General features: G+C 40.7%; 1 protein-coding gene across 1 annotated transcript in view; it reads right to left on the minus strand.

Annotated features, from left to right (window-relative positions):
- Positions 1-16,443, minus strand: part of HMCN1 (hemicentin 1) — a 733,390-nt gene that overhangs the window by 536,820 nt on the left and 180,127 nt on the right. The window contains exons 17-23 of the mRNA XM_069737257.1: positions 14,617-14,712; positions 13,562-13,689; positions 12,862-13,006; positions 11,720-11,832; positions 9,529-9,688; positions 7,862-8,030; positions 648-775 (exon numbers count right to left, since the gene is read on the minus strand). Coding sequence (XP_069593358.1) covers positions 648-775; positions 7,862-8,030; positions 9,529-9,688; positions 11,720-11,832; positions 12,862-13,006; positions 13,562-13,689; positions 14,617-14,712 — 939 coding nt within the window. The remainder of the gene's footprint in view (positions 1-647; positions 776-7,861; positions 8,031-9,528; positions 9,689-11,719; positions 11,833-12,861; positions 13,007-13,561; positions 13,690-14,616; positions 14,713-16,443) is intronic.

A 16,443-nucleotide genomic window follows, 5' to 3' on the forward strand; every position in this document is an offset into this window, starting at 1 on the left:
CACATCCTTGTATTGTAAGTCCCTTTTCTATAATCAAAAGCAATTCACTGAAAACCAAATGTGCAACATACTACTGACAATAGGGGTCTGAACTTGTGGGATCTAATTACACAGGCAATCGTGTTATTGGCACCTTCCAAAAGATCATTTTGTGTGCATTTATAATACCGTTTAATATAATAATATAATATTGTTTATAATAATAAAGATTATTATTATTATTATTATTACGGAGCATCAATCAAGAGCATGACTGGCGGTTGCAACTGTGCTACCAATATATACCATTGTGGTCAGTCTGCATTGACCTTGTTTCAGTAAGTATGGCCTTTTTATAGCAGAAATAGATATTTCAGTATGTGATGCAGATTTAGAAATTACTTTTAGTCATTTTTTTTTTTCAAAAATTGGATACAATACGAAAACTAATGGTCAGCACTTAGCATAAACATTTCTCATGTTAACAAAAAAAGAGAAAAGGAGAGAGAGCTCCCTAAATTCTACTGTATCTACCTTTTTTCTCCATTGTTCAGCTTCCTCCTGTCCTCCCTGGCCCTGACTAATATATTTAATAAAAAGACTATAACAAAGCATAATTTTCAATGGTTAGATCAAGGGTTTAATCAAGTTAAAGAAACAATACTTACCATAAACATTGAGTTTTACAGTCTGTGTTACATTTCCTGCTATATTGGTAGCGACGCAAGTATACATCCCGGTATCAGTGACCCTAGTTTCAAATATCTTCATTGAACCTGATGGAAGGATATTGTGCCTAAAACAGTCAGAACCACAAATTAAAATGCGATTTATACTATAAATTCTGTTCTCCAATTCAAAGTGTAGTACTATTTATTTATTTATTTTGCTCACTTATACTCTGTTAGGCCCCCTCACACTCCTATTTTTTATGTCCGTATGCGGTCCGTTTTTATAAGGTGGTGTACACATGTCAGGTTTTTCACACAGACTGTGTGTCCATGTGAAAAGTCTAAAGACATGTCCCTTTTCTTCACACACTAAAGATGAAATGGATGTCGCACACATGCACACTGATGACACACAGATGACATCCATACGCGTGTGTCATCAGTGTGATACGTATCAGAATGAAAAGCTCTGGCAGCATGTTCCGACATTTGGGAAAAGCAGTACAGTTAGAACTGTTCCCAGGCGCCTGGTGCTGAATCCAGCTCTCTTCATTTTCGCCTGGTCTCCCTGCTATCAGCAAGACAAGGCGAAGCTGATGGGAGCTGGTGTCAGCACTCACTGTTTGTGTATATCGTGTAATAAATAATTACACAAAAATAATTTTCCTAACCAGCTGAGGGAAAACCAACTGGTGGGCTGATGTTAATAATCTGGGAAGGGGCCAGTGCCAATTCTGGTGCTTAGCCTCTGCTCTTCCCACTTGCCCTGGTATGTTAGTAAGTGGGGTAGTAGTTGTAGGGTTGATGTCAGCTGTTCTATGTCCACTGACATCATGTCCAGGGGTTAGTAATGGAGAGGTGTCTATCAGACACCCCCATTACCGTATAGGAATAAACATACTAGAAATAGGAGGAAACCAATATGGCTAAATAGAGTTGTAAGGGGTGAAATAAGTGACAAAAAGAAAGAATTAAAGGAAGTAGGTAGTGATGAGGCATTAAATAAATACAGAAAATTAAATAAATTCTGTAAAAAGCAAATCAAGGCAGCAAAAATTGAGACAGAGAGACTCATTGCCAGAGAGAGTAAAAATAATCCCAAAATATTCTTTAACTACGTAAATAGTAAGAAACTAAAGAATGATAGTGTTGGCCCCCTTAAAAATAGTCTGGGTGAAATGGTGGATAAGGATGAGGAAAAAGCCAATATGCTAAATGACTTTTTTTCATCAGTATTTACACAAGAAAATCTCATGGCAGACAAAATGACTAGTGATAAAAAAAATCCCCATTAAATGTCACCTGCTTAACCCACCAGGAAGTACGGCAGCGTCTAAAAATCACTAAAATTGACAAATCTCCGGGCCCGGTTGGAATACACCCCCGAGTACTGCAGGAATTAAGTACAGTCATTGATAGACCATTATTTTTAATCTTTAAATATTCCATAATAACAGGGTCTGTACCACAGGACTGGCGTATAGCAAATGTGGTGCCAATATTCAAAAAGGGGACAAAAACTGAACTCGGAAATTATAGGCCAGTAAGCTTAACCTCTACTGTGGGTAAAATCCTGGAGGGCATTCTAAGGGACGCTATACTGGAGTATCTGAAGAGGAATAACCTCATGACCCAGTATCAGCACAGGTTTACTAGGGACCGTTCCTGTCAAACTAATCTGATCAATTTCTATGAAGAGGCAAGTTCCGGACGGGACCAAGGGAACACAGTGGATGTGGTGTATATGGACTTTTTAAAAGCTTTTGATACGGTGCCACACAAAAGGTTGATACATAAACTGAGAATAATGGGGATAGGGGAAAATATGTGTAAGTGGGTTAAGAGCTGGCTCAGGGATAGGAAACAAAGGGTGGTTATTAATGGAGCACACTTGGACTGGGTCGCGGTTAGCAATGGGGTACCACAGGGGTCAGTATTGGGCCCTCTTCTTTTTAATATATTTATTAATGACCTTGTAGGGGGCATACAAAGCAGAATTTCAATATTTTCAGATGACACTAAACTCTGCAGGGTAATCAATACAGAGGAGGACAATTTTATATTACAGGATGATTTATGTAAACTAGAAGCTTGGGCTGATAAATGGCAAATGAGCTTTAAGGGGATGAATGTAAGGTCATTCACATGGGTAGAAGTAATAAGATGTATAACTATGTGCTTAATTCTAAAACTCTGAGCAAAACCGTCAATGAAAAAGACCTGGGTGTATGGGTGGATGACAAACTCACATTTAGTGGCCAGTGTCAGGCAGCTGCTACAAAGGCAAATAAAATAATGGGATGCATTAAAAGAGGCATAGATGCTCATGAGGAGAACATAATTTTACCTCGATACAAGTCACTAGTTCGACCACACTTAGAATACTGGGGGGTCTGTAATACCAAGACAGATTATTACACTTGGGGCTATTTAGTTTGGAAAAACGAAGGCTAAGGGGTGATCTTATTTTAATGTATACATATATGAGGGGACAGTACAAAGACCTTTCTGATGATTTTTTTAATCATAGACCTGAGACAGGGACAAGGGGGCATCCTCTACGTCTGGAGGAAAGAAGGTTTAAGCATAATAACAGATGCGGATTCTTTACTGTAAGAGCAGTGAGACTATGGAACTCTCTGCCGTATGATGTTGAAATTAGTGATTCATTACTTAAATTTAAGAGGGGACTGGATGCCTTTTTTGAAAAGTATAATGTTACAGGTTTATATACTAGATTCCTTGATAGGGCGTTGATCCAGAGAATTAGTCTGATTGCCATATGTGGAGTTGGGAAGGAATTTTTTTTCCCCAATGTGGAGCTTACTCTTTGCCACATGGGTTTTTTTTGCCTTCCTTTGGATCAACATGTTTGTTGTGAATTCTGCTTTTGGGCTCCCTCCGGTGGTTGTAGGTCGTAATGCAGTTGTCCCTGGCCTGCAGTCCTGGACAGGTGTATCTGCTGATTGCAATTCTGACTGGGGTATTTAGGTTTGCAGGACTCATTAGTCCTTGCCAGTTGTCAATGTTTCTTGGGAAGTGTTGGATCTCTGTCTGGCTTCTCCTGCTTAGCTGCCAATTCAGCAAAGATAAGTGTCTGTTTCTTTTTCTATGGCACACAAGCTGTGTGCTTGTTTTTTGATTGTATTCCTGCTGTGAGTGTAGGAGTCTCTGGAGTTGCAGATATACGTTCCACGTCTTTAGTTAGATGGAGGAATTTTTTGTATAATCTGCTGTGGATATTTTTGGAAGGGTTTTAATACTGACCGCACAGGACTCTGTTCTATCCTTTCCTATTTTAGCTAGAGTGGCCTCTTGTGCTAAATCCTGTTTTCTGCCTGTGTTTGTCTTTCCTCTCCTACTCACAGCCAATATTTGTGGGGGGCTGCCTATCCTTTGGGGTTCTGCTCTGAGGCAAGGTAGAATTCCTATTTCCATCTATAGGGGTATTTAGTCCTCCGGCTGTGACGAGGTGTCTAGGGTTTGTTAGGTACACCCCATGGCTACTTCTAGTTGCGGTGTTAAGATCAGGATTTGCGGTCAGTATAGTTACCAACTACTCCAGTGAAAGTTTTCATGCTGCTCCAAGGTCACCGGATCATAACAATGTTAGAGCATGTTAGGTTAGGCTATGGGTTGAACTAGATGGACTTAAAGTCTTCCTTCAACCTTAATAACTATGTTACTATGTATTACTAACCTTAAAATCAAATTTAATAAAGACACAGACAGAGTAAAATACTTCAACTGAAACAAACACTCCCCGACCTTCTTTTACCCATTTATTAATCAATAACTAAAAATATAAAAGTAATACCCATCTTTCCATCAGTAATCCATTAGTATCTATGTCCCACAGAGATCTGGATGGTTTGATGAGTGGTCACATCAGTGATGCGATAGCTCACCATGCCAGCTGGAACACACTGAGCCATGGAATCACCACCGGTCACACACAGCCATGTTCTCACAAAAAAATGAGAAAAAAGGCAATTGGATTTTGAGATTCAAAGTAGTGCCCAGTGTCAGAAAGCTGGGTTTGCATCCTAGGTCATGGGTTTTCCAGCAGGACAATGACCACAAATATAATTCAAAAAGCACCCAGAAAAGGATGGAAACAAAATGCTGGAGAGTTCTCAAGTGAGCAATTAGTCTGGATGTAAGTCCCATTAAAGAGATCTTAAAATTGCTGTTGGAAGAAGTCATCCTTCAAATATGAGAGACCTGGAGCTGTTTGCATAAGAAGAGTGGTCCAAAATTCAAGTTGAGAGGTGTAAAAAGCTTGTTGATAATTAAAGGAATTGATTGATTACAGTTATTTATTCCAAAAGGTATGCAACCTTACATTAGGATGATGGTTCCAACAATTTGGCCCGACCCATTTTGGGGGCTTTGTGTGAAATTGTGTCCAATTTTGCTTTTTTTCCTCTGTTTTTTTGTGTTGTTCCAATACACACAAAGAAAATAAACATGTGAATAACAAAACATGTGTAATTGCAATAATTTACTGGGAGAAAAACTTTATTATCTAGAATAATTTAAAAGATGCAAACTCTTTCAGACATGACTAATGCTTAAAAAAACAAACAAATGAAGAATAGCATTCTCCATTGTCTCCTATATAGAGTGCTAAGAATGTGGCTTTCATGCCACAACCAAGTGGCCATCAGCAGTTTGGGCAAAGATAAAATGGGCCAATGGAAAGTGGGATGATCAGGCTACCTATTGTACATGGAGGCACACTGGCCATTAAAGACACTAAACATAAGATAGAATCAAAATAAGCACATTCCCTGCTATAAGTAATAAACATTAGTACATATAGATCACATAGGGTAGTTAACAAACACATTTTTTATTTAAAAAAAAGCGTAAAAGTCATCACACCAGCGACAAGGTTTACCTAACTGAGATGGTCCTATCGTCTGGTATTAAAACCTTGCCATGTGTCAATGACCTCTTGGGAATGACCAGCTATGGAAAGCTATATCAACATAATGCCCAGCTCAAAGAAAGGAAGGCCACACTCTTACCTGGACTAAGTTCAAAAACCTAATTCAAAGCTAAAAAAAGCTAACTGGGCATTAGTCGATATAAATTCAGCATATGGTAGCATATTACACATATACCCACTATAGCCACATATTACCCCAATATGATTATCCAAAATACCACAATATTGCTACTAAATAATACTGTTACACCACAAGTTCCTACCATAAAATGACTTAATAATATTACCCTACTGTATCAAATAGTGCAGCCAAACCTTCACAACTACCATTGCTACTCATTAGTGACCCAATTATATTATCACACTGATTAAAAATGACCCTTGGTGGATTGTTCTCTTTCCGCACATTATTACATGCAGCTAAAAGATGAAATATATTACTATGACTATTACTAAGTCTTTATTTTTCAACCACCACAACCCCTTTGTATACCATACCAATGCCCTTCCACCTCTCCAAATCCCATCCCACCTCCTCCCCAACCTCACCACCACATTTATCCCATCCCTAACCCATCTCTTCATCCTATTACTAACTTCTGGTACCTTCCCTTCTGCTTTCAAACATGCCACAATCACGCTTATCCTTAAAAAGCCAACCCTTGACCCAACCTCTATGTCCAGCTATCGCCCAATATCGGTGCTCCCATTCGCTTCCAAACTCCTGGAGTAGCACGCCCATGCTGAACTTTCCTCCCACCTCTCATCTAACTTGCTCTTTTACAATCTACAATCTGGTTTCCGTCCCCATCATTCCACTGAGACTACCCTGCATAAAATTACTAACGACCTACTTAAAGCCAAAGCTAACGGACAATACTCTGTACTCCTCTTTCTAGACCTGTCCTCTGCTTTCAACACAGTTGACCACTGCCTCCTACTACAGATCCTCTCTTCCTTTGGCATCAAAGACCTCGCCCTATCCTGGATCTCCTCATACCTTTCCAACCACACATTCAGCATCTCCCAATCCCACACTACCTCCTCATCCCACCCTCTCTCTGTTGGAGTCCCCCAAGGCTCTGCTCTAGGACCCTTACTCTTCTCAATCTATACACTTGACCTGGGACAACTCATAAGGTCCCATGTATTCCAGTGCCACCTTTATGCTCATGACACTCAGATCTACCTCTCTGGCCCAGAGGTCAGCTGTCTGTTGTCCACAATCCTGGAGTGTCTATCAGCCATATCCTCCTTCGCCTCTCGCTTCCTCAAACTCAATATGGACAAATCTGAACTCATCATCTTTTCTCCATCTCACAGATCTTCCTTACCTAATCTATCACAATAAATGACATTACACTTTCCCCCATAACAGAAGTCTGCTGCCTCAGAGTAACCCTTGACTCTGCCCTGTCCTTCAAACAGCACATCCAAGCTCTTTCCGCCTCCTGTCACCTCCAGCTCAAAAATATTTCCAGAATCCATCCTTTCCTCATCCCTCAATCTACTTAAATGCTTGTGCATGCCCTCATCATCTCCCGCCTCGACTACTGCAACATCCTTTTCTGTGGCCTCCCTGCTAACACCCTTGCACCTCTCTAGTCCATCCTTAACTCTGCTGTCTGACTAATTCATCTCTCTCCTCGCTACTCCTCTGCTTCTCCCCTCTGCAAATCTCTTCACTGGCTCCCATTCTCTCAGTATATCCAGTTCAAATTACTAATACTGACCTACAAAGCCATCCATAATCTGCCTCCTCCATATATCTCTGAACTAATCTCCCGATATCTTCCCTCACGTAATCTCCGGTCCTCTCAAGACCTCCTTCTCTCCTCCACACTTATTCGCTGCTCACCCAACCGCCTCCAAGACATCTCCCGAATATCCCCCACCCTTTGGATTTCTGTGCCCCAACATGTCTGACTATCAACCACATTCAGATTCTTCAGACGGAACCTGAAAACTCACCTCTTCAAGAAAACTTACAGCCTGCAATGACCCAGCTGCCTCCTCACCACTATTGGAACTACCGCCTCACCAACACCGGAGCTGCTGCAATCCTCCAACATATTGTCTCCTTCCCCACCATCCTGTAGAGTGCAAGCCCGCATGGGCAGGGTCCTCTCCCCTCTGTATCAGTCTGTCATTGTTAGTTTGCTTACTGTAAGTGATATCTGTAATTTGCATGTAACTCCATCTCATGTGCAGCACCATGGAATCAATGTGCTATATAAATAAAAAATATATACTATACCTCTGGGAAAATGGTGAAATTAGCTGCGTCTCCTTTGCCCACGTTATAAATGGTGGTGGAACACTTTTTACCTCACAGGGAAGTATCACGCTATCACCGACTTTTACATATATTTCCATTTGACTATTTGAAACTCCTAATATATCTGACTTTACAATTCGTGGTTTTACTAAAAGAAAAAGAAGACTGGTCATCTAGGAAATTGTTTGCATGAACATGGCATATTTTAAAGTTGTTATTCATAATGTATTGTGAATATGTGATATTTTAGTGATGTGAGCTAACGTACTAAAACCTAAAAATAAATTTACAAAACCGATTTGCTATGAGGTTATTCTGTTTATGTGATGCCAAAAATTAAAAAAAACACATTGTTTAAAAAGCTTAAAAGACTGTGTCCACATACACAACCAATTATTTCTATAGAATTCATGTATTCAACAAGTAAAATGAGGCAACATTTCACATTGCCAATTACAAATATCCTGACATTTTTCTCTTCAGCTTCTTATCAGACTTATGGTATGTGTCTCTATATTAACAAGCAAGTTTAGGACACTTTCCTATTGACGATGTTACCCCACATCTGTAAATGAAGGCGTTCTCCACTACTATGATATCATCAATATCAGACCACTGAGGGTTTAACCTTAGACTTCCACTGATCAGCTCCAGCGGTCAGAGATAAACACTGTACTAAGTGGAACATCTGCCACTCCATCATACTGATTAGTGGCTGCTGTCGAGTACAGCTCATGAGATCCTATTACTTGGAGAAGGTGATAACAGCTCATTAGGGAGGGACCCAATGATCGTATAGCGATTACCTATCCTAATATTCTTAAAGGGCTATTCCCATCTCCAAGATCCTATCCCAATATGCAGTAGGTGTAATAGTAATAATATTAGCAAATACCTCCAATATGAAATGTAGTATAGTTCTTCTGATTCGCTCTGTTGCTTACCTCATGTGTAAGCATTGCAGTAGCTTAGGTATCCATGGTTAAAGATGTGTTTGCTGCAGACATTTTTTGATATAATATAGTTTATTAAATCACGGATTATAGGTTGAGACAGTCCCTGCCAATACTGAAGTAGTAACATCTTATCAACCATTCATGTGACTGCTGCGGCCAAACAAGGACCTTAGGCTACTTTCACACTAGCGACATATGACGTATGTCGCAATGCGTACTTTTGGAGAAAAAACGCATCCTGCAAAATTGCTTGCAGGATGCGTTTTTTCACCATTGACTAACAATAGCGACGCATTGCAATGCTTTGCCACATGTCGCAACCGTCGTGTGACGGTTGCGTCGTGTTGTGGCGGACCGTCGGCACCAAAAAACGTTGCATGTAACGTTTTTTGGTGCGTTGTGTCCGCCATTTCCGACCGCGCATGCACGGCCGGAACTCCGCCCCCTCCTCCCCGCAGCTCAGAATGGGGCAGCGGATGCGTTGGAAAAATGCATCCGCTGCCCCCATTGTGCGACGCTAGTGTGAAAGTAGCCTTAGTGGTGATGTGATGCTCATGCAAAGATCAAAACTGAAGCAAATCACTGGCTGCAGCTGTCGCATGAATAATGAAAAATGATAATATTCTGCTCATATGACATGTTTAGCATAACTGGCATGGTGACAATTGTGTACAATGATGTACTGCTTACTGTAAACTGTAAGTTGGACTTTCCGGGCAGCATAACCTGCTGCATTCACTGCAGTGCAAGAATATTCTGCAGAGTCATCTGCTCCTGGAGAAGACAAGAGCAAACTTCCGTCGGATTCAATTATGACGGAAGCATTATTTGGGATGATTGTTTCTCCCTTCTAAAGAAAAAAAAATAGAAAAATTTATACAATGTACAGTAGTTATTCGAAAAAGATAAAATAAATGATGAATTTATGTGTTGATGACATATTTATGATTATTACATTTCAGAAGGTTGACTTGGCTTGCAGCAATTATATGCATAGTAGAGTGTCGAAATAACATTGTTAATAATACTAGAATTCGATCCATTCAGCACATTCTTGGTTAACATTTTCCCATTTTTATATAAAATGAATTTTCCAGTTTTATAGAAGCAGAGCATTAATTCAGAATTTCTGTGCAGTCCAAGTTTGGCCGGTTACTAAGGCAAGGAAGAAGCGGCTCAAGCAGGCTGTATGCTTTAAAGCCTGTTTACACCGCCCTAAAGATGGTCAATTTCTCAAAAAAAAATGATTTGCACATAATTGATTCACCACACATCACAAAACCTCAAACTGTCCTGGAAAAAAAAGTCTGTAACACTATGAAGTCTCCTATTACTATATTTAGCACAATTTGAGCTTTTTTAATGCAAACACAGCCTTATAAATGTCAAAGTGACCTTAACATACAGTTGTGCTCAAAGTTTACATACCCCAACAGAATTTTTGCTTTCTTGGCCTTTTTTCAGAGAATATGAATGATAACACCAAAACTTTTTCTCCATTCATGGTTAGAGGTTGGGTGAAGTCAATTATTGTCAAACTACTTTGTTTTATCTTTTTAAATCATAATGACAACCCAAAACATCCAAATGACCCTGATCAAAAGTTCACATACCCTATTTCTTAATACCTTGTATTGCCCCTTCTAACATCAATGACAGCTTGAAGTCTTTTGTGGTAATTGTGGATGAGGTTCTTTATTTTCTCAGATGGTAAAGCTGCTCACTCTTCTTGGCAAAAAGCCTCCAGTTCCTGTAAATTTCTGGGCTGTCTTGCATGAACTGCGCACTTGAGATCTCCCCAGAGTGGCTCAGCGAAAGTGATTTGCACTGAGTTAACGTCACTCAGTGGAGAAGCACGTGGCTGTGCCAATCGCACACAGCGATGGAAAATGAACTCTGCGTTAGCACTGTGTTTATCTGCATACAGCCATAGAGAAATATGGCGCTAAATGCGCACCCTGTTAACTCCACAGGAGTACGCAAGCTCCACTGGGGCAAGGGAACTGGTAGTGGACTCCTCTCTGGAGGAGCCAGAATTCTAAAGCCACTTGCGCCTGCCCTGAATTCAATCACACAATCTCCTCTCCAGATAAGCCAGAATTCTAAAGGCAATGAGCCTGCTCTGAGCACTTACAGCAGAGTCCACACAACCGTTTGGTTCCTCACACACACAAACCATAAATGATCTTAGCACACCGAAGGGCGCACCAAAGATCCTTTTATAGTTTCTGTCAATCAGACAGGACCTTGCTCACTGGCCAATCCGGATCTGGACCAGAAAATGTGACAAGCAAGCACCAACGAGAAGTCTTCCCACGAGCAAGCTCAGTAGAGCAAAACCAGGACTTAGACTCAGGAGTGATCACTGGCTGCAGTCTATTATTGGTTACTAAAGCAGAACGTGGGAAGATAGCAGTAGCCATGCTTACAGACTGAGTATGAACAAGATGCCGAGACTGACGTCTTTGCTGAGCAGCATCCACTGCGGTTGGAACTGAGTAGGAGACCGCAGAGGATGATACGGCTTGGGGTCCATCCTGTGCAGTGGGAGAATCCCGGTGCCTAACACACAGTGTATTTAGCTGTGGTGTCATGACTCTATACACTGTTTACCTTGGTCTACCACAGGATCTGCAAATATAGACCAGTGGATAGGTCAGATGTCAGGCCCCACCAATCTGTTATTGATTACCTTTCCTGAGGATAGGTCAGCAATATATACCAGAATTCTTTGCACTTCTATGGTCTGCCTGTTTATGAGGTACTCCAAGGTCTACAGATACAATCCTCTCTAAATATGTAACCTCACCTTTCTTGGCAATATTTAATCTTATAACCTTTATAAAGCACAAATGAGGGCACATTACTGCATTACAATTACCTTTTTCCAAATGATTGCTGGCTTAGGAACGCCATTGGCTTTACAAGGTAGCGATATCCCATTTCCTTCTATTGTACTGAAAATTTGGGGTCCATGCTGAATGATTGGGATAACTGGAATAAAAGAAATTAACTTTTACTAAAAGAGGATCTGTCATCAGGTATTTGCTCTTATCTTATTATTGCTACTCCCCTGAGGATTCAATTTTTTCTTTTGTTTTGTCTCTTTTTTTTTAGCATTCCAGAGATAAGGTTTTTTTTTACTATGTGCTAATTTTATGGTCTTTACCTTCAGGCATTGCTCACGGGACTTTTTATGGGTGTGTATCTAGGGCGCTCTGTATAATTACTATGTGAGAAGCACCTTTCTATGCAGCTATTAATGGGAGCCTGTCATCCCCAAAATGCATTTAAACTGCCCATACATTTATATTGGGGACCAAGCCTCTATTTAAATCATATTAGGCAAGTATTGGTTAAATTTATGCTAATTAAAAATCAAAATTGATTTGATAAGCAAATGAGGGCTCTTCAGTGCACCCTTGGCGTGTCCTATGCCATGGTGGACTATCACTCCCTCCTATTTGCATAATATTCCGGTACATCACATTAATTGACTTGTCTCAAAGGCTCAAAGCAAACACTAGGCATCCTGCCTGCAACTGTGCACTGATACTGGATGATCGCTCACAGTGTCAGTAAAGGCACACACCCAAAGACGTGAGCGTGCATTGACATCTGGCTCCGGCCTGTCTGTGGCCGCAACACACTACACCTGTAAGTGTAATGAGCAGTGGCCACAGACAAGCCAAATCCAGATGTCAGTGTGCTCCAGCGCTAACACTATGAGCGCACTGCAGCGAAAATTAAGTGCAGGAGGAGGCACTGGGATGGAAATAGAGCTGGAGTGACAGAGGTTTCAGATGGTCAGCTTCATTTGCATACCAGTTACCAGTTCAAATGCTCATTATTGGCGGAACGGACTGGCCTTGTAAAGGTATTGCTGGACTTGTCTTTGAAAAAGCTACATGTACAGCACATATAAATAGCTGGCAGGGTTAAATCTGCTGAAAGATTCCATAAATCAAAGGAAGAACATCTTATCTCTGGATATAAATTAGAAATACAAATATTCGGTCTTACCATGTACATTGAGACTTGTTAATCGTTTACTGGTACCAGCAACATTTGTGGCTGTACATATATATTCTCCATCATCTTTTAAGTGGACACTTTCCAGATGAAGACTTCCATCTGTCCGGACGCTAACATACGGGTTTGATACAACCTTCAGAAGAAAAACACTTTACACATTCTACCTGTGCACCCTGTACACACAATACACATCCTGCAGCTAGTAGTATTGGTAAAGGTTTGCACTCCCCCCAATTTATTTCACAAAGAAAATCAATTATTTCCAAGTAAAGTAACTAATACCCAGCCGATAATGGGAATTGTCCTCAATGTCAGGAAAATAAAACCAAATGTTCTTGTGGGACATCCTCTTTTAAAGTACTTTATGAATATTGAAGGTGTTAAAGGTCATTGATGGAAAATAAAGGTGCGAATACCTTGTTAGAATAAGACGCACTAAACAGCATAAGCATAGTATGTAGCTTGCATGATTATAAATGCTAATCTGAGAGTCATAAAACATAAATATATATTAAGATGTTTGATGATAGAGATGAATAAATTGTATGTTGTGAATGATTGCCATGTTAGACCTATTTTCTATGCTTGTTTCTCGTCTGTTCCATTTTGCTTTTTATGTTTATGCCCAATGTTTTTCATGTTATTAATCCTAGTACTGGAATCCAGTGAACAGCAGTAAGTGACTTACCGCTACGTCGTTTTTAAGCCACTGTCGGACTGGAAGAGGGTTTCCAGCCAGGAGTACACAAGGCAGGGTAATTTGGTTTCCTTCAATAACATTCACCGCTTGAGGACTTTCTCCAATTACAGGAATGACTAAAAGTGCATTAAATAAAATAGAAATAAGAGTATATAAATGAAATATACACAATAAAAGCTTCACCCTAGGACCTGTGCTTAGTGTTTCTTCTAAGGTGTGTGGTCCAGAAAATAGTTATAACCACATTGTGAGCCTGGTCCAGCTGTACCTGCGTACAGGACGGGGAATGTTAACTCTATTATGTATAAAGCTTCGGGAGAACTATGCTAGAAGAGAGATATAGGAAAGCACAGAGAAAGAACTCAGTCTATACTTAGGGTGTAGAATAAAAAATGGCGTCCTAAAGGGCAAATACAAGAAGGAATTATTTTTACGTCTGGCTACATCTAAGAATCAGATAGTATGGATATACAAAGGAAGCTAATTATCCTGGCATTAAAGGGGTTTACCACTTATAGTCTTCTGGCCTTTATTGGAACATGATATGTTAAAATAATAAAATTAGATGGTAGACCAGAGCAGCAGTAGAGAGCTGGCCTGAGATCTGGGTAGTGCAAATACTATCTTATTTTGATATTTTAACAAAGCGAAGTGCAACAGAGGCCTCAAGTCTATAAAGGGTTGCCTTCTCAAGACATTTCATATGGAAACCAGCCATATATAGCAGAACACCATGCACCCTGCTTCAGAGACCTCTGATAATCAGCTAATATCATAGGAAAGACCCGTGGCAGCTCATACGATTCTCCTGTAAAGGTCATATTCGAGTGAAAGCCGACAATCAAAAATATGGAATTGTCACGTCTGTCAGAGTCAGAGACATAGAGACTGACTGTGGCTCTCTGATTGGGCTACTGGACTACTAGCCGAAGACCCCTCTCACTGATGTCTACCCTCTTTAATAGGATTTTGAAATGGACAAAATCATAGGAAAAGCCCATTATATCAGGAAAAGCAAAACTTTCTCAGGTTGAATATCTTACCTAGTCCGGTCAATGTAATAGTAACTTGTGACTGAACTTTCCCAAATCGATTCTCAGCTTCACAGACGTAGGTGCCATTATCTCCAACCCAAAGATCTGAAAGATTACAATGTTATTATGTTCCATTCATTCCAACAGAACTAGCAATAATTTTACCACAGAGCTGACAAATATAAAACATATCTACTGAATGGACTGGATAATAAAATGTGCATGTTTTAAGGTTTGTTAAAAAACAGTCTGTCTTCTCTACGTATTTGTTATCATTCCTTCCTTTTTTGTAATATTGCTTAAGGCAGATCTGTCTCAAGAATTCACAATAACTCGGCATACATTGTGAAATACATCTCATTCTATATTTACCTCTGAAAATAAAAATCCATTCAAAATTAGAAACAATTGAATATTTTCCTGTTTTCAAGGCACTTTCCGAGCATGTCATCATATTAAAGGGAACCTGTCACCCCCCCCCCAGGCGTTTGAAACTAAAAGAGCCACCTTGTGCAGCAGTAATGCTCCATTCTGACAAGGTGGCTCTTTTAGTTATTGGTGCTGTAACCGCAGAAATAATCAGTTTTGTAATTTGTCCTAAAAACCTTTCTTCAGTCCTGGAGGCAGGCTTTCCCCCCCCCTGCTGCAGACGACACACAGCCATCACTCAAGTCTTCTTGGTGCTGGGTGCCGCCTCCTCAGCGCTGTTTTGAAATCAGCCGGCGCCTGCGCTCTTTTGTCATGCCTTGGGTAGGCGCAGTGAGCGCTGCCCGTCTTCTGTCCTTATATGCAGTCTAGCTGACTGCGCCTGTGTGGCCGCCCTGCCTGTGAATCCCAGCCCCGCAGTGTGAATAAATCAGAAGACACTGCTGGGGCAGAATGGAGACACATGGGGCATGATTGGAGACAAGTGGCAGGATTGCAGACATGGGGGCATGATTGGAGACATAGGGGTCAGAAGGGAGACACAGGGCAGGATGAAAGACATGGGGCATGATTGGAGACATAGGGGTCAGAATGGAGACACAGGGCAGGATGAAAGACATGGGGCATGATTGGAGACTCTGGGGGCAGAATTGGAGACAGATGGGGCAGGATTAGAGACAGATCGTGCAGGATCATGGGGCAGGATGGATATGATGGAGACAGATGAGGCAGGATGGATATGATGGAGACAGATGGGGCAGGATGGGGAGATCATATGGGGCAGAATGGATACTCATGAGGGCAGGATAGGAGAACATATGGCTGATGCCAGGAATGAGACACACGGTGGCCAGGATGGGGAATATTATTACCATAGGGGCTAATTAAGGCTAATTAAATGCAGTGATGTATTTATTTTATTTTTTGAGTATACTGTTTTAAATGGGGGGGCGGTCCTGTTACTGTGTAGAGTGACCCTATGTCGCCTCTTTTTCTTCATGTGGTGTAATGTAAAAGTTGGGAATAATTAAATAATGTGTTCTACAAGCGGAGATCAAGATAACTGTGTTATTTCCTGCAAAGATGAGTCCTGGCTGGAAGAAGTGATGGCGGTCTGTGCTGGATGAAAGATGAAGGACTTCACCTAGAGACGTCACTGGTGAGTCAGTGTGTTACCTATACACTGACACTATACACTGCATACTATATACAGAGCTCCTGTGTATAATTTCACTAGTGATCACTGTATTATCCGTACACAGACACTGCATACTAAGTACAGATCTCCTGTGTATAATGGCACTGATGGTGGATAGTATGGTGTTTTTTTTATTACTGATCAGAATTGTAGTATTCAGTCACTATGTGGTGGTAATATGTGGTCTGGACATGGTGTAGCGGTATTTGTTC

This window comes from Ranitomeya imitator, chromosome 8 (assembly GCF_032444005.1).
Source record: "Ranitomeya imitator isolate aRanImi1 chromosome 8, aRanImi1.pri, whole genome shotgun sequence".
Taxonomy (NCBI): domain Eukaryota; kingdom Metazoa; phylum Chordata; class Amphibia; order Anura; family Dendrobatidae; genus Ranitomeya; species Ranitomeya imitator.